The following is a 14914-nucleotide window of genomic DNA, read 5'->3' on the forward strand; positions in this document are numbered from 1 at the left end:
CCTTCCCATATAGGACCCTACTGAGGCATGATACAATACAAGCAACAAGACACATTCTGCCATTCTACAGAGAACCCGGGTTGATATACAGAGACTTCTATCCCAATGAGTCACATGCCTTTCAATAACACTCCACCAGTAATATTGCCCTAACAAGCACAGATAAAGTGAAAATAAGGACAGACAAAACCTAGACATCCATTGTCCTTCAGTAACAATCCCAGCAATTTGTAGTCTCAGTGCAGTCCAGACAAAATATCCATGATGTTTAACTTTTTTGACTGATGAATGAGTCTCTATATAATTGTAACGTTCATCAATGAATTTGTAACAACCAGCAGCATTTATAGATGTTCCCCCTATACACACAGCCTTATGGTGGAAGATCTCCCTGAAGCTTTACCCGCTGGATACTGTCGTTGTTTGTTTGTTTTTAACCTTAGGTGAGTTTTGAGTAGTTGTAGGATACCACATTGGTACTCTAAAACTTTTTAGTTTGGTTTTATATATTCACAAGTCACTCTCACAGAACCACTTTTTGAAGAGTGCCTGCTACACTTGTGCAATGGTGTTGTGACACGCACCGACCATCACTGGCATGCAAAAGTGCACAAGTATGACAGTCAATGATGTACTTTTCTATTAACAGCTCGTTGTGATATGCATCTGCCTTTTTCTCCCAACAGGTATTGACAAATCGCAACGCAAGCAGGGTAATATAATAGTGTTATCCTTCCGTAATACACATATTGTGTCAGTCATAGGAGCATACATACACCACATCCTATATCAATTAGTGTAGACAGTTTTCCTCACATTTAGATACCTGCTAATATAGTCAATCATGGTCCTGAAGAATCGCTAGATATATTCCCTATAGCGTGAAACATGTCGACCTGACTAAAACAATCTCTGGTTCTGAGTTGGAAACATTATTTTCCATCACTCCCCTCCAGGGCAATCGTTTTTAACCGAAGCAGTGGCCCTCTGAATAAAGTTACCTTGGCACCACTAGCTTTATTTTAATTCACTATACCCACGTCTACCACCTGTTTCTGGCCCCATACCCACACTTCATCTATATGGCAGTTGGAAAAAGATCTCCGCCAAAGAGCCCCACTTTGAGGTGTTGCCCTTTGGGTATTGCACCGCCGACCCAACGAGGAGCAAGCCCAAATGATGAAGCATGACACCTGAAAGGGTGTGTGAGGGCATTAAATCCAACAAAATGGATTCCCAGGGTGAACCTCTGACCACCCTCTCATAATCCATACACATCACGGACTGTATCATCCTGTTTTTTGGTTTTTGTTTCATGTTAGGAACAGCACGACAACTTTTTGCATAGACGTACTTTTATGGCACGTCGTGACTGGACCTTCTGTCCTCCTTAGGACGGTAATTGCCCTCTACTCCTTACCTTTGATACCTGGCCCAATGAGGCATGCACCCATGTGGCTACCTTAGAAGTTGCCCACCTTGTTTCCCCAGCTTTCCTGTGCTCTGACTGTCCGCCTGTGCTTGTTGCCACCAAGACAGAATTCTGACCTCCGGCCAGACAGTGTGAACACTCCCAAGAGTCAGGAACAAAGGCCTGGGCATGAAGGAGGTACCAGCTCCTTCTTCCCGGACTGGCTAGTGAAGTGGCACATCAAGGCAGTGAGCTTCAAAGAATACACCGCCTCTGATATGCCCCAGGGCTGCCTCCCAAAGTAGAACCAGTAATATTTTTTCCCGGCAGGTGGGGAATTAGATATGCAGGAGATGTACACCCCCAGAAAGCTAGCTAAGGAAGATGTCTGTCATTTTTAAAAATGGCCAAACTAGTGGGTTCTGGTAGAAAAGGTGAATTACACCCTGGATGAGGTCTATTAATGGGCGGATCAGCCACTGGGGCAAGTGTCCCATTGCCACTTTGCACTCACACCCCTAATGCCCCTAAATCTAGAATTCAAGGGCCACCGCTGACACCAGAACCTCAGTTCTGATTCAACTTGCATCAAAGAGGGAAAAGAAGAGACCCGAGATGACCACAAGAGGATTTGCACAAATCAAAAGGGAGAGACTCTGTACTTGTGGCAACACCCCTGGAACTGTTCGATCCAGGCTCCTCCTAGGCAAAAGGTCAGTTGCCCCAGAGGGACCCCTGTGAGAGTGAGAAGCAATCTCAGACTCCCCTGACTAGTGGCATTAGTCCCCTGCAAACTACAGATAAAATAACGCTCCGAATCTGAATGATCTCTGGCCATCAGGCCCTCTGAGGGATCGCCCAAAGCCAGATGATCTAGTGCATTGTGGGAACTGTAGTCCTGACCTCTACAAAGTTTCATGCAGCTACTGTGTTCCCCCGGGACTATTGAAGGTCTTAGTAACTATCTACTATGTTTACCGTACCCAAAGCTTGTTGGTTGCCAGTTCATCAACCGAACTCTACACTCAATGCTGCACCTAGAGGAAACACCATCCAACTTTCAGCTGGCATTAGCAGCGGCCAGTTTTTTAATCTTTTCCCTGCAGCACCATGTAAGCGGTAAAAGCAGCTTTCAAGCGGCTCCCTTTCAGCACCAGGGACAACCTGGACAACTCTGCACCTGGGCTAAGCAGGCCAGGTACAATCGAACTGACTGCCGTGGCTTGGTTCTGGGACCCACTTCACCTCTACCCTCTTTGAGTTCCACGCAACTCAACCTGCAGGTGACCGATTGTCACTAGTGGTTTTATCATTGACCGCAATAGTAAAGTTTCACTATATTAATTTGGACTCATTTTATATTACTTCTAAAATCCATAACTCTGGTTATATGTATCTGATCATGTTGATTTGGTATCTAAATTAAGATAAAAATCTGCTTTATTTTTATAAATTTGTGTCGTATTTATTTTGAGTTGTGTTAATTACTTATCGTTCATGTTGTTACTCTGAAATGCTTAACACATGTTCCGCTATTAAAGCCTGACTGCTCTGTGTCACACTACCAGGACTGAGCTAAGGATGTATTATTGTGAATTCAAGGACAATTTTAGGCGTTTAGGAGAGTACTGCATAGTGAAGCCTAACCAGCATCACCACATAATACTCCACAGTTCTACACTCAGTAATGGGACCAGAGCCAAAAAATGAACAATAGACAAGTCCACCATCCTGTCCAAAGTATTTGAAAAGTGGGGTGCACACTGACTCTACAGTAGGAATCTCCCAGAAACAATGGGAGCAGCTCTGGTGTGATATCCCCGAGATATACAGGAGTTCGTGCAGGGCTTATTATGGTCTATGCTTCCATTTTATTTTGATTTATTTTGAAAGTTTTATATAGCGCGAACAAGATCTTTGCAGATAACAGAGCGCTTTACATAGGCAAGGGTGGGTGGGTACCAGAGGGAGCATAAAATACAGATAGGAGGGAGTAAAAACAATCGGGTAGGGTCAGTAATACAGGTAAAAACAACTGTGCAAATGGGTCAGGCACGGGTACAGATCGACGCAGAGTCCTAAGAGATCAAGAGTGGCAGTTCAGGTGTATTTAGCCATGAGGATAGCTTTAACTTCTTTCTTAAAAAGAAAAGTGGAGGGGATGAGCCTGGTTTCAGGAGGGAGTGAGTTCCAGATCCTAGGCGCCATTCCTGAGAAGGAGTAAGTTCTTTCCTTCCGGAATCTTCGAGGTTTCAGCAGAAGATTCTTTGTGCTTCTGGTGGATCTCGAGCCACCTGAGATTGTCAGTTTCTGAGTGAGGTAGCCAGGTGAGTTCAGGTGGATAGCCCCGTGTGTCAGGCAGGCAATTTTCATATGAATTCTGGCTTCAAAAGGCAGCCAGTTCAGGGATTTGAAGTCAGGGGAGATATGTGAATGTTTTTTTGATCCAGTGATGAGTCTCGCTGCCGCGTTTAGTGAGGCTCTCAGGGGTGCAGTTGTAGTTAGGGGGAGGCCGCAGAGGGCAATGCTGCCGTAGTCTATGCGAGGGATGATTAGCGCTTGTACTGCAGTTTGAAAGTCTTTGGCTGGGAGGAAGGGTTTAAGTTTCCTCAAGGTATTTATTTGGAAGTTTGCTCCCTTAGTTGCCTTGCTGATATGCTGTTGCATGTTGAGATTGGCGTCAAGTGTTATGCCTAGAGATTTTGCCGAGTCTACGATGGTCGGTTGGACATTGAGTGCAGTTAGGTGTTTAAGCCAAGTTTGAGTGGTAGAGATTTTCGCGGGAGGTGAGATCAGAAGGAACTCAGTTTTCATAGCATTGAGTTTTAGGTGGTTATCGGCCAGCCAGGATTGGGTGCTTCTGATCGTTGAGTTTAGACGCATGATGTCTTTGGGGGATTGTAGTTTGAGATACAGTTGAGTGTCATCGGCGTACATGTGGAAGTGTATATTGGATGCTTGTAGCAAGGTGGTGAGAGGTTCCATAACTAAGTTGAACAAAGTAGGGGATAGGCAGGATCCTTGAGGGACACCTAACGATACAGGTACTGGGGAGGACATCAAGTTGTTGCTCTTTAATTTCTGAGACCTGTTGTGAAGAAATGAGGTGAACCACTGGAGAACAGTCCCGGAGAGACCCATTCTTGTTTTTAATAGTTCGAGTAAGTTCTCATGTTTCACAGTGTCGAATGCTGAAGAGAGATCAAGAAGGATAAGGAGGCAGGAATCATTGTGATCTAAGATTTGGAGGGTGTCGTCAGTTATGTGAGTCATAGCCGTTTCGGTACTGTGCCCTGCTCGGAAGCCTGATTGATGAGGGTTGAGGAGATCAAACTGTTCTATGTGCTTTGTCAATTGTAGTTGAACGCATTTTTCCAACAGTTTGGCGAGAGTGGGAATGTTGGTGATAGGACGGTAGTTGTTTAGATCAGTGGGGTCTGCTGTTGGTTTCTTTAGTAAAGGTGTAACTTGTCCAACTTTGAGGGAGCCAGGTATGATTCCTTGCTGAAGTGAGCTATTGATAATTTTAGTCCAGAGTGGGAGGATCAGTGGGGTGAAGTCTTTTACCGCGTTAGCAGGAAGAGGGTCATTGAGGTGATTGGAAGGTTTCAGGGTGCTGAGTAGATTGTCAATTTCTTCTTCAGAGTACGTGTCAAAGGATGACCATGTTGCATTATTTTTTGGTTCATTGGGTGTTATGCAGTGGTGTTTGGAGCAGAGGTTTGCGTCAGTGAGGAGATCGCTCCTTATGTTGTCAGTTTTTTGTTTAAAGAAAGCAGAGAAGTCTTCACAGGAAGGTGCATTGCTCAAAGTGTCGACTGCTTGGGGTTGTTCCTTGGATTGGGATCGAATTAGCTCGAACAATTTTCCTTCGACGGTTTCTTGCTTGGTCGAGCTGGAGTTTGAAGAAATCCGACTTTGAGCGTTTTATTTTCCTGAAGTATGCGTTTCTCTTTTTCTTCAGAATTTTTAAGTGCAGTGCCGAGGGAACAGATCTCCAGGTGCGCTCTGCCATTCGCATGGCCCGTCTGTCTTCATTGAGACTCCCGTCGTACCAAGGGTTAGAGATCTTGGTGGTGTCTCTTTTCAGTTGCATCGGTGCAGCCTCATTGATTATTGAGGTCATAGCGTTGAGATAGTGTTCCGTTAGGCACTGAACGTCAGTAACGTCGGAAGGGAGAAGTAGGAGATTGCAGCTGTTAGGGGGTACAGAGTTTGGCTTGAGTTTCTTCAGGTCTCTTTTCCAAACTTTGGGCTTGGAGAATTGGACCGTAATACGTTGAACTTTTTCATTGATGTAGAAAGTGACAGTATGGTGATCAGACCAGTCACAGGGTTGGATTGATTCAAGTTGAATAGTGCCTTCTTTGGAGATGATGAGGTCGAGGATAGGGCCTTTGTCATGGGTCGAGCTGTTGCAAATTTGGGTGAGGTCAGAGGGGCGAAGGTAGTTTTTGAGGCGATTGACCACTGCGTCACTACCATCATTCCAGTGAAGATTGTAGTCTCCAAGGTAAATTTGTGTGTTTTGCCGTCCTGAGTTGATTGAGATTGTGTCCATGAGTTGTTGGGAGAAGGTGAGGTTGTCCCCAGGTGGGTGGTAGATGATGTGTAGTGAACAAACAGGTTTGTTTTCACTGATGACATCACGGCAGATGTATTCACAGGAGGTAAGAGAGGGGGCGGAGACTTTATGAATGGAAAGGTTGCTCTTGTAAATGCATGCGATTCCACCACCTGTCTTCCTGGGTCTGTCAAGTCTAATGATGCAGTAGTTGGGAGGGACTAGGATATCCATGATAGGAGTGGAAGATTCAGTTAGCCATGTTTCAGTTAGGATGGCTAGGTCAAGGTTCAAAGAGATGATGAGATCAGCGACCTCCGAGGAGTGTCTTTGGGCCGATCTACAGTTGAGAAGTGTGCATTTGAGTCTGGGGGTGCAGAGGGTGGGTGGGTGATCTTGAGTGAGGGGGACTTTTGTGAGGTTGTTGGGGACGGAGCCTCTGTTGTTATGCGTGGGGTGCCTGAGAGGGTTAGAGAGAATCGTAGGAATGGACAGGTGTGTGGTGGTTATGGGGTTTTGGCGAGCCAAGACATATGTGCGGAGTAGGGTGAGTATGTCGAGGTCCGACAGAGACCTGATGGTGCGTCGAGGGCGGTTGGAGGTATTGCGAGAGGGGATAGTGGTCCACTGTGGGGGGTGCGTAGGGTGTGAGGGGGCTAGGTTGTTAGGTCGAGATCGGTGTGAGGGGACTAAGTAGTTAGGTCGAGAACGGTGAGAGGGGGCTAAGTTGTTAGGCCGAGAGGTGCGGGTTGGAAGGGGGTGTCTGGGGCGTGTGAAGAGAAACTCTTTGAGGGTGTGGAATTCTTCTCTCAATTGGAGGAGGGTGGGCATGATAGTGTCCAGCGTGGGATTGGGTAGGGGGTTGGGGGTGGGGATTGAAGGAGATCGAGTGTCTGTGGATGGAGTAGGAGATGGGAGTGTTAGTGGGTGTGTTACTGTTCGAGTAAGTGGAGACGTTGGGGGGGTGAGTGTGGGGGTGTCAATGATAGGGGGAGTGAGGCAATTGCGGGACGTTTGGAGGCTGGGCTTTGTCGGGGTGACAGTGTGGTAGCAGGGAGTGAGAATGGGGGGCAGAGGCTGGGGGTGGGGAGAGGGCTAGGAGTGGTGGGAGTACAAAGGGTGGGGGGAGAGGTCGAGGAAGGAGTGAGGGTTAGGAGTGGCGGGGTGAGAAGAGTGAGGGGGGTGATGGGTTGGGAGAGAGTCATGTTGTGTTGGGTGCTGTCCGGTGAGGTTGGTTGTTCTGAGAAGCTAGTCGGAACAATGGGGTGCTGGTTCGGTGGGAGAGGGGTAAAGGGTGGGAGAGGGGTAGAGGGGGTGGGGGTGTTGGTAGCGGAGGGGGGAACCGCGACTGGGATAGAGGACTGTGATGTGTCAGTAGTCGGGAGGTGATAGAGTAGAGTACTGGAGGAAGGAGGGAGGTGCGTGTTAGTGGTAGGAGGTGCTGTGAGGTCAAGGGTGTCGGGATTGGGGGCCAGGTGGTGTGGCCTCAGTGATTAAGATGTTATTACAATATGCAGATCTTCGATGTCCTTTATACGCTGACAATTCCAATAATTTTTTGCATGTTTTAAATACCTTCAATTAAAAGGTTTGAAGTAAATAAAAAGTACTGGGAAAGGACTTTTATTATGGCAGCATCACGGCAGTTTAATTCATTGGGAATAACAGGCCCAATTTGCAGACACTGACAAAAATGATGACATATTGTCCATCCAGTTTAGCCATGCCAGTCCGCCACCAATTTCAGAAGCTCCTCCTACATGCAAGAACGCATGTAGACCATGGTGATCTTGCACAGATATGCATGGGCCTGCACACAAATGTCTATGGCTTGCTGAGAGAACATTTCTGTCTTGTCTTGCGCACTTTTTATGTGGATACGCAAGAGTGCCCCCACCTAGGGTAGTGGCATATGCAAACTGATGAGGCCCCCATGCAGTATGTCATGTGTGGGCCCCTCTGACGACTATGTCTTGCAGAATGGTGACCCTGTGAAGGGTGCCCCCACACTGCAGCAGCTGGAAAGGCCCGCGCTACACTCCTGCTTCGGAGTACATTTCATGGGATCACCACATGTTGTGCTGGCAATTCCACCTTGCGATGTAGGCGTGTTGGAATTAGCGTTACAGGCGTTTTTGCCAAAACCAGCTCATGCCATGCCAGTTGGAGCCACCTGAAGTGGAGAAACAACTGCTGCCATGGTGACAGTGTTGAAAGGTGTTCCCTGTGTTTTTGCCTTCAGGTCTTTCACCACTGGTAGCGGAGGTGATTTTTATGCCCCAACCTTGGTTGGAACCTCAAGTGCCAAATTGTAAGTTAGCCCCTTAGCGTGGCACATTGGAAGTTTCATATACCCATTAAAAGACACTGCCAGCTACACATGAGTCAGACCTGTGATAGATTTTTTTAGAAAGCGATATTTACAGTTTATCCATGGAAGCGAGTGGGCCAGTCTCAAGGGCCTACAGCCAGGGTCATCTTAATCAGATGCATGACTTCCCCTGAATAAGGTGCGCAACGCCCATTGGGCTCAAAGGGCTTCACCCCCCCACTCCTCCCCCCCCCTCGTGTGTGGCAGCCCCAGCTGAGACAGCTTCCCGGGCACACACACAGCCGTACCCGAATCCTTCACAGGTCTTTAAAAGACCATTTGCTTGTTAATGAGACTTTGTTGTTTTTTCACCCTTCTAAGAGCCCCTGCATCTCCACTCTGCCTATTGCTGGAAGAATTAGCCCCCCTGAAAAATGGTTTAAGGTCCCTCCCCTCCGAAATTTGGCTCTAGTTGCGCCTCTGCCCTGAATCGTCTGAATATGAAGACACAATCAGTGACCCAGTCATAGGACACCAACGCTGTATTTTCCGACTTCAGTTCAAATTTAGAATTTCCTCAAAAAATCCAATTTGCCTTCAACTTTTGAATATCCGATTCTGCAGCATGCACTCAACCAAATGGAGCTTTAGCATTGACAAAAGTGAGAAACATTCTCTTTCGCTCATTCCTAAATACATAACTACGTGCACACTTGCGCTTATTTGGGGTAGGAAATTGTAACTCTGGTATTGGTAAAGACAGATGGGCACTGTAATGTGCATAAATGATGCTCGTGCTAACACATGTGGTGCCGACACATTAATAAAACACGGGACACCTTAGTTGCTCTCCGCGTGGTCCTGGACTAACTTTCCGACCACACCTTCTTTATTTATATCCCCGTGCCTGACGTCATGCGTCAGCACGCGCGTGCCCCGGGCGGCGCGGGTGAGCTAGACCGTCACCCTGCGCCTCGGAACACTATATTCCTTCTAACCTTTATTTAACAAAAACGAATTCAAACGCAGAAAAGAGGGTAGATCTGTTACCAGTCTCTGGATCTTCTATCTCGGGTCATCACACCAGGAAGTCTGCCAGCTGGGATGAGGGTGCTGGATTTCTTCGCAGACCATACCCGGAGTGTTCCCCTCTGATCGGGGTTCTCTGTGGGGTCATCCTGGAGGGTGTTCTGCTTCCACAGGCAGAGGCTGGGGAGTTCCGCAGGCTTTCTCTCGGGGTTGTCGGCAGCGACTGACTCCCTTGGGCCGTCCCGTTCTCTTCCTCTAAGGGCTGATGTTCTGTTGGTTCTTGTCCTTCATCTTCCCTGGGTTGACAGTGACCGGTCACCAAAGGGTCAGATCCTGGGGAAGGGGGCGTGCCTGGGTGTACCTTCTTAAAGAAAGAAATGTTTTGCGTGACTGTTTCTGCTCCTCTCTGGGCCGTAATCATGGTGCCAGTCTGGCGGAGGACAGTCCACGGCCGGTGTTCGAACGGGAGTCTAAACTTGCTCCCTGGGTATCTGTCCTTGACATATACTCGGTCCATGGCCTGGATGTCGGATTCTCTGGCTCCTCACAGGCTACTGGCTTGGTCATTGGAGCGAGTTCGGTTTGTGATAGTCCTCTGTGTGTCCACTTGGGCGGGGGCCGAGGAGGGGTGACTCGGGATCGTGCCTTTGACGACCCGTCCCATAGTTGCTGGTCCTGGTGCCGCCTCCGTTGTGAGGTGCAGGGTCAACCGGAATTCCCGTAGGAAACTGTAGATTGCTCTCTCCAATGGTGATCCATCTGCGTGCGTAATGCGTATGGCTTTGTTGAGTGTGCGCATAAATCTCTCCACTTCCCCATTGGTTTGGGGCCAGCGTGGAGTTACCTTGTGATGGTGGATCCCCCAGCTTTGTAGGTAGTCTGCAAATTCCTGCCCCTGAAAAGGGGGACCATTGTCCGTCTTGACTACTTCAAAGATGCCATGGGTGGCGATTGTCTTTTCAAACTTGGTGATGACCTCCATGGCTGGTTGGCTTCCTACGATTTCGACCTCCGGGTACTTTGTGAAGTCATCAATGATCACTAAAGCATAGCGTCCATCCGGGAGGTGTCCGAAATCTGCACTCACGCATACCCACGGTCTCTGCGGATTATCTTCAGTGATAACAGGGTGAGGGTGGTCTGGCTGCCCGTCTGCTTGGCACCATGTGCACTTTCTGACTGTCTGTTCTACCATTGTGTCCATTCCAGGGAACCACACTTTGGCTCTCAGCCGGCTCTTCGTCTTCACCATGCCTTGGTGTCCTCGATGGGCTAACTCCACAGCCTGCTAACTAAATTATATGTTTTACTACTGGAGCGGGTTGTGGGTTTATAGGGGAATAGGGTGGGAAGTAATTTAATTGTAATATTAATTAATTTTGGGTAAAGGGGTATTTTTAGGGTTAAGGGTCAGTTTTCAGTTTTTGGGTAAAGGGGTATTTTTAGAGTTCAGGGTCAGTTTTCAGTTTTTGGGTAAAGGGGTATTTTTGGTGTTCATGGTCAGTTTTCAGTTTTTGGGTAAAGGGGTATTTTTAGGGTTCAGGGTCAGTTTTTAGTTTTTGGGTAAAGGGGTATTTTTAGGGTTCAGGGTCAGTTTTCAGTTTTTGGGTAAAGGAGTATTTTTAGGGTTTAGGGTCAGTTTTCAGTTTTTGGGTAAAGGGGTATTTTTAGGGTTCAGGGTCAGTTTTCAGTTTTTGTGTAAAGGGGTATTTTTAGGGTTCAGGGTCAGTTTTCAGTTTTTGGGTAAAGGGGTATTTTTAGCGTTCAGGGTCAGTTTTAGGTTTTTGGGTAAAGGGGTATTTTTAGGGTTCAGGGTCAGTTTTCCCTACTGTTGCACCCACTGGAGTGGGAATAGTAATTATTGTTAAGTAAGTATATATTATATATGATGTTTAATTATTATTTTTTAAATTAAATATGTATTATTAATTTTTTTTACCATTATTACATATATTTAAATATGTTTAAGTAATTAATAAGTATTATTTACAGTATTTTTTATGTTTTTTTAAATAAATTAAAAATCGATATATTTAACAACGATATTTTTAACATCGATATTATTTTTTCGATATGTTGGTACTTACCATGTTGTACATAGGGCATCGATATTTTTGCTATCGATATAATTACGCCGATATTTGTGTAGGTCGAAATTCTGTCTGTCGAAATTCTGTCATAGATCCGTATTCTTCAGTCTCCTCCGCCTCATCTCTTTCTGCCTTTGTGGCCGCTCAGGTGTGTCTCGAGAGATAATCGTCGCCAGTGTAATGTGCATAAATGACGCTCGCGCTAACACATGTGGCGCCGACACATTAATAAAACACGGGACACCTTAGTTACTCTCCGCGTGGTCCCGGACTAACTTTCCGGCCACGCCGTCTTTATTTATATCCGCGTGCCTGACGTCATGCGTCAGCACGCGCGTGCCCCGGGTGGCGCGAGTGAGCTAGACCGTCACCCTGTGCCTCGGAAAACTGCAAGCACTTCTCTGCCACCTTTCCACAAGAGGGAACGAGTGTGGCAGGAGAGTCACGTGGCGACCTCCAGTGCACACGTGCTGGGTCCTTACTTCACCCATGAGCTGCCCCGCCGCAAAAGAGCAAACATGCAAACCGGGCCCTCAGGCCACAAAGCGGGCTCTGTGTTGTAATTGTTTCTGACATCATCAACCAGCTCTCCTTTGTTATATCAGCCTTCTTCCTACTCCTTCGCCCTGTCCTTGAAGTCTAATCTTTGGTGAACTCTCAAACTCAGCTCTCTCTCAGTCGCCATCTTGCACAACATTGTTTTATAAAATTAGAGGTAGATGAGAACAGAACTGTGATAGCTTAGGGCATACTCCCAAAGCACTGACACACAGGACAATTTATGTGTGGTACTGTACCTCGTCATGGCCTGTTCTACCATGTTTCGCTTGATTGTGAACTTTGTTGTTTAACTACATTCCTGTCTTCTCTGTATCAATATTAATAAGGAATATACAGGGTTCTATACTTGTATTGTATTCTATTGGTATTGAAATAGTCATTTGCTACCCATTACGAGGATCAAAACGTTCTGGGTGTGTCAATTGTATTATTTTATACTGCTTCATACCCATGAAGAGGGCATGAAGAACTCCGATTTGTATTGGGTTACTGGGCGCCTGGAGTGCATTGGTGAAAGGCAGTTGTTTGAAGAAAAAGATGTAAACAAGCATTTGCAATGCAATCGGTCTCGCATTTGGAACCTCTTATGTATTTAGCTATGCAGCACATTAGCCTGGATGCAGAAACATCTACTGTTCTTTAACATGGAGGGAAAGTAAGCACCAAACTGTGTGACACGCCATGTATGGGAACACACAGAGAGAAAGTTTGACTTTCTGCGGGAAATGGTATAGTCTAAAGCTCTGTTTTAACATAAAATCAGGGCCTTCGGTGGTCATATCACTGAAAATACAAGATTTGAAAAAAATAATTTGAAAAAAATATTATTGTCTGCGGGTGCTCGTGGAAGACAATTTCTATGGACTGGAATCTAGAGAATGCTAAAGTGATTCTGGTATTTTACTGACCTCTGCTGGTCGTTTTCTATCAAGAAAGTAAATAGAGGCAGTTGCCAGAAAAATTAAAAAAAGAAAGTCTCTCAGCAGAAAGCAATTCTGGTATTTTACTGACCTCTGCTGGTAATTTTCTACCAAGACAGTTAAATAGAAGCAATTCAACAGTTAAAAAGTCCCTAAGCGGAAGCAGACAAGTCCTATGGCTGATCTCCAGAGACAATAAAGTACATACACCTATAAGTATATGATAAGTGTATACTAAAGTATATACAAGAGGTCTCGAATGCTCGACTTAAAAAGAGATGTTCACACATATAATATACACTATTCCATCCTATATATTGATGAAGCAAAGTATATCACTACAACAACCCAATATAATTGGCAGTTAAAAAGTGTAGCAACTTGACATTCAAAAGGTCATGCGAAAAATACAATCCCTTAGCATCATTTGAGCAATTACTTGCAAGTAGATGTACAAGCTAGCAGAGAAATAAGGTGCGTTGACACATGCACCAATGTTCAACCAATAGACAGCTGCTAATAATGGAGAGGATGTAGCCTAACGGCTAGGGCGGCCGATCTCAAATCTGGCGAACCGGGATTGAGTCTCGTCAATGACACTCAACATCCTGTGATACTGGGCACATCACTTAAACTCCCTGTGCCTAATAAAAATGAATTTGTCCAAGTGTAACACAACTTGTGCTGATGTAAAGGGCTCTGGTACCTTCGGGTCAAGTTTGCACTATATAAAACTCCGAAAAGAAAATAAATGAAAATAACAGTGCCTTCATCAGGATAAGACAGTATAAATAGATTGGGGGCTGTTAAAGAAGAAGGACGAAAACATACAGGCTGAGATTTACACATTTCCTACTCACTAACATTTGTATTAGTACTCCTTGAAAGCTGTGTGAGGCACAGGGTTACATGATCCATGGAAAACAAATTCTATTCACACCAGAATGATGTCAGTTGGAATAAACAGTGTGAAGGTAATGCATTATCATCTGTTAGTATCAACTAATCCCCTTGTCTATTAAGACAAGGCTGTAAAGTAAAAAATGAAGCCCCCCAGTCAGCGACTCACTACCCACCTGAGGAGATGAGTTGATCACTTGTTGGGCTGACCTCGACCCAGCTACTAAAAACCCGCCAAAGTAGCCCAAAGGTGACCACACTGATGACTGTTGATTTCCTGCAACCTCACTAATGACAGTTGTTTCCTTGCAGGTATTGTCAGACGTGGAGGAATACGATACGGCCACCGTGCTAAGAGACTTGTCGTCAAGTTTTTGCCCCTGCTGGTTGTTTTGCTATTGATGTGGCTCATCCTCCTTGTACTGATGCTGGTAAAATGTGAGCTTTGTTCCCAGTTTATTTCTTATTTATGTATGCAAAGTGTTTTGTGACCTCTACTCACATTGAGTTCCTGATTACCTCTATGAAAAAGTCAATTGCATAAAGCATCGGGAAATAATTTCTACATATCTAATAGTGTCATTAATTCCACCTCTTTATGCTTTCAAATTAACCCCCAGCTATCTCTAGCTGGCTTGATTATCTATAGACCCCCGGATTGTCCCTCATCACGCACCAATTAACTTTTGGATTTAATAACCCTAAGCTCCCTAGCTCACCCACACTTTATTGTAGTGGGTGACTTCAATGTCCATGCTGATAGACCTGACTGCCCCCAGACCACCCAACTTATTACAACGCTGCAAGCTGCCAATCTTACCCAGATTACCTCAGGACCGACGCACCGGGCTGGCCATATGCTAGACCTAATTTTCTCCAACGTACGGGACTCTACAACCCTTCCACCACTACCATTAGTATAGACGGATCATTTTCTAATCCCCTTCTCCATCTCCCTCCCATCCCACTCTCAGAAAGCAGGCAAACGCTCGTATATGCGTAGGAAATGGGATAAAATATCTGCGGATACCCTATGCCCGGTGCTTGCAGCTGCCCCCCCCCAATTGACTTCAGACGCTAACTCTGATGCAATGATGTTGAACCACTGGATAGGTAGCACAGTGGAAT

At 45.9% G+C, this 14914-nt stretch overlaps 1 protein-coding gene across 4 annotated transcripts in view; it reads left to right on the forward strand.

Annotated features, from left to right (window-relative positions):
• Positions 1–14914, forward strand: part of LOC147748347 (C-type lectin domain family 4 member G-like) — a 109867-nt gene that overhangs the window by 20340 nt on the left and 74613 nt on the right. For all 4 annotated transcript variants that reach the window (XM_086936417.1, XM_086936418.1, XM_086936419.1 and 1 more), the window contains exon 3: positions 14099–14224. In XM_086936417.1, the coding sequence (XP_086792543.1) occupies positions 14099–14224 (126 nt within the window). The remainder of the gene's footprint in view (positions 1–14098; positions 14225–14914) is intronic.

Source organism: Lissotriton vulgaris, chromosome 1_1, assembly GCF_964263255.1.
Source record: "Lissotriton vulgaris chromosome 1_1, aLisVul1.2, whole genome shotgun sequence".
Taxonomy (NCBI): Eukaryota; Metazoa; Chordata; class Amphibia; order Caudata; family Salamandridae; genus Lissotriton; species Lissotriton vulgaris.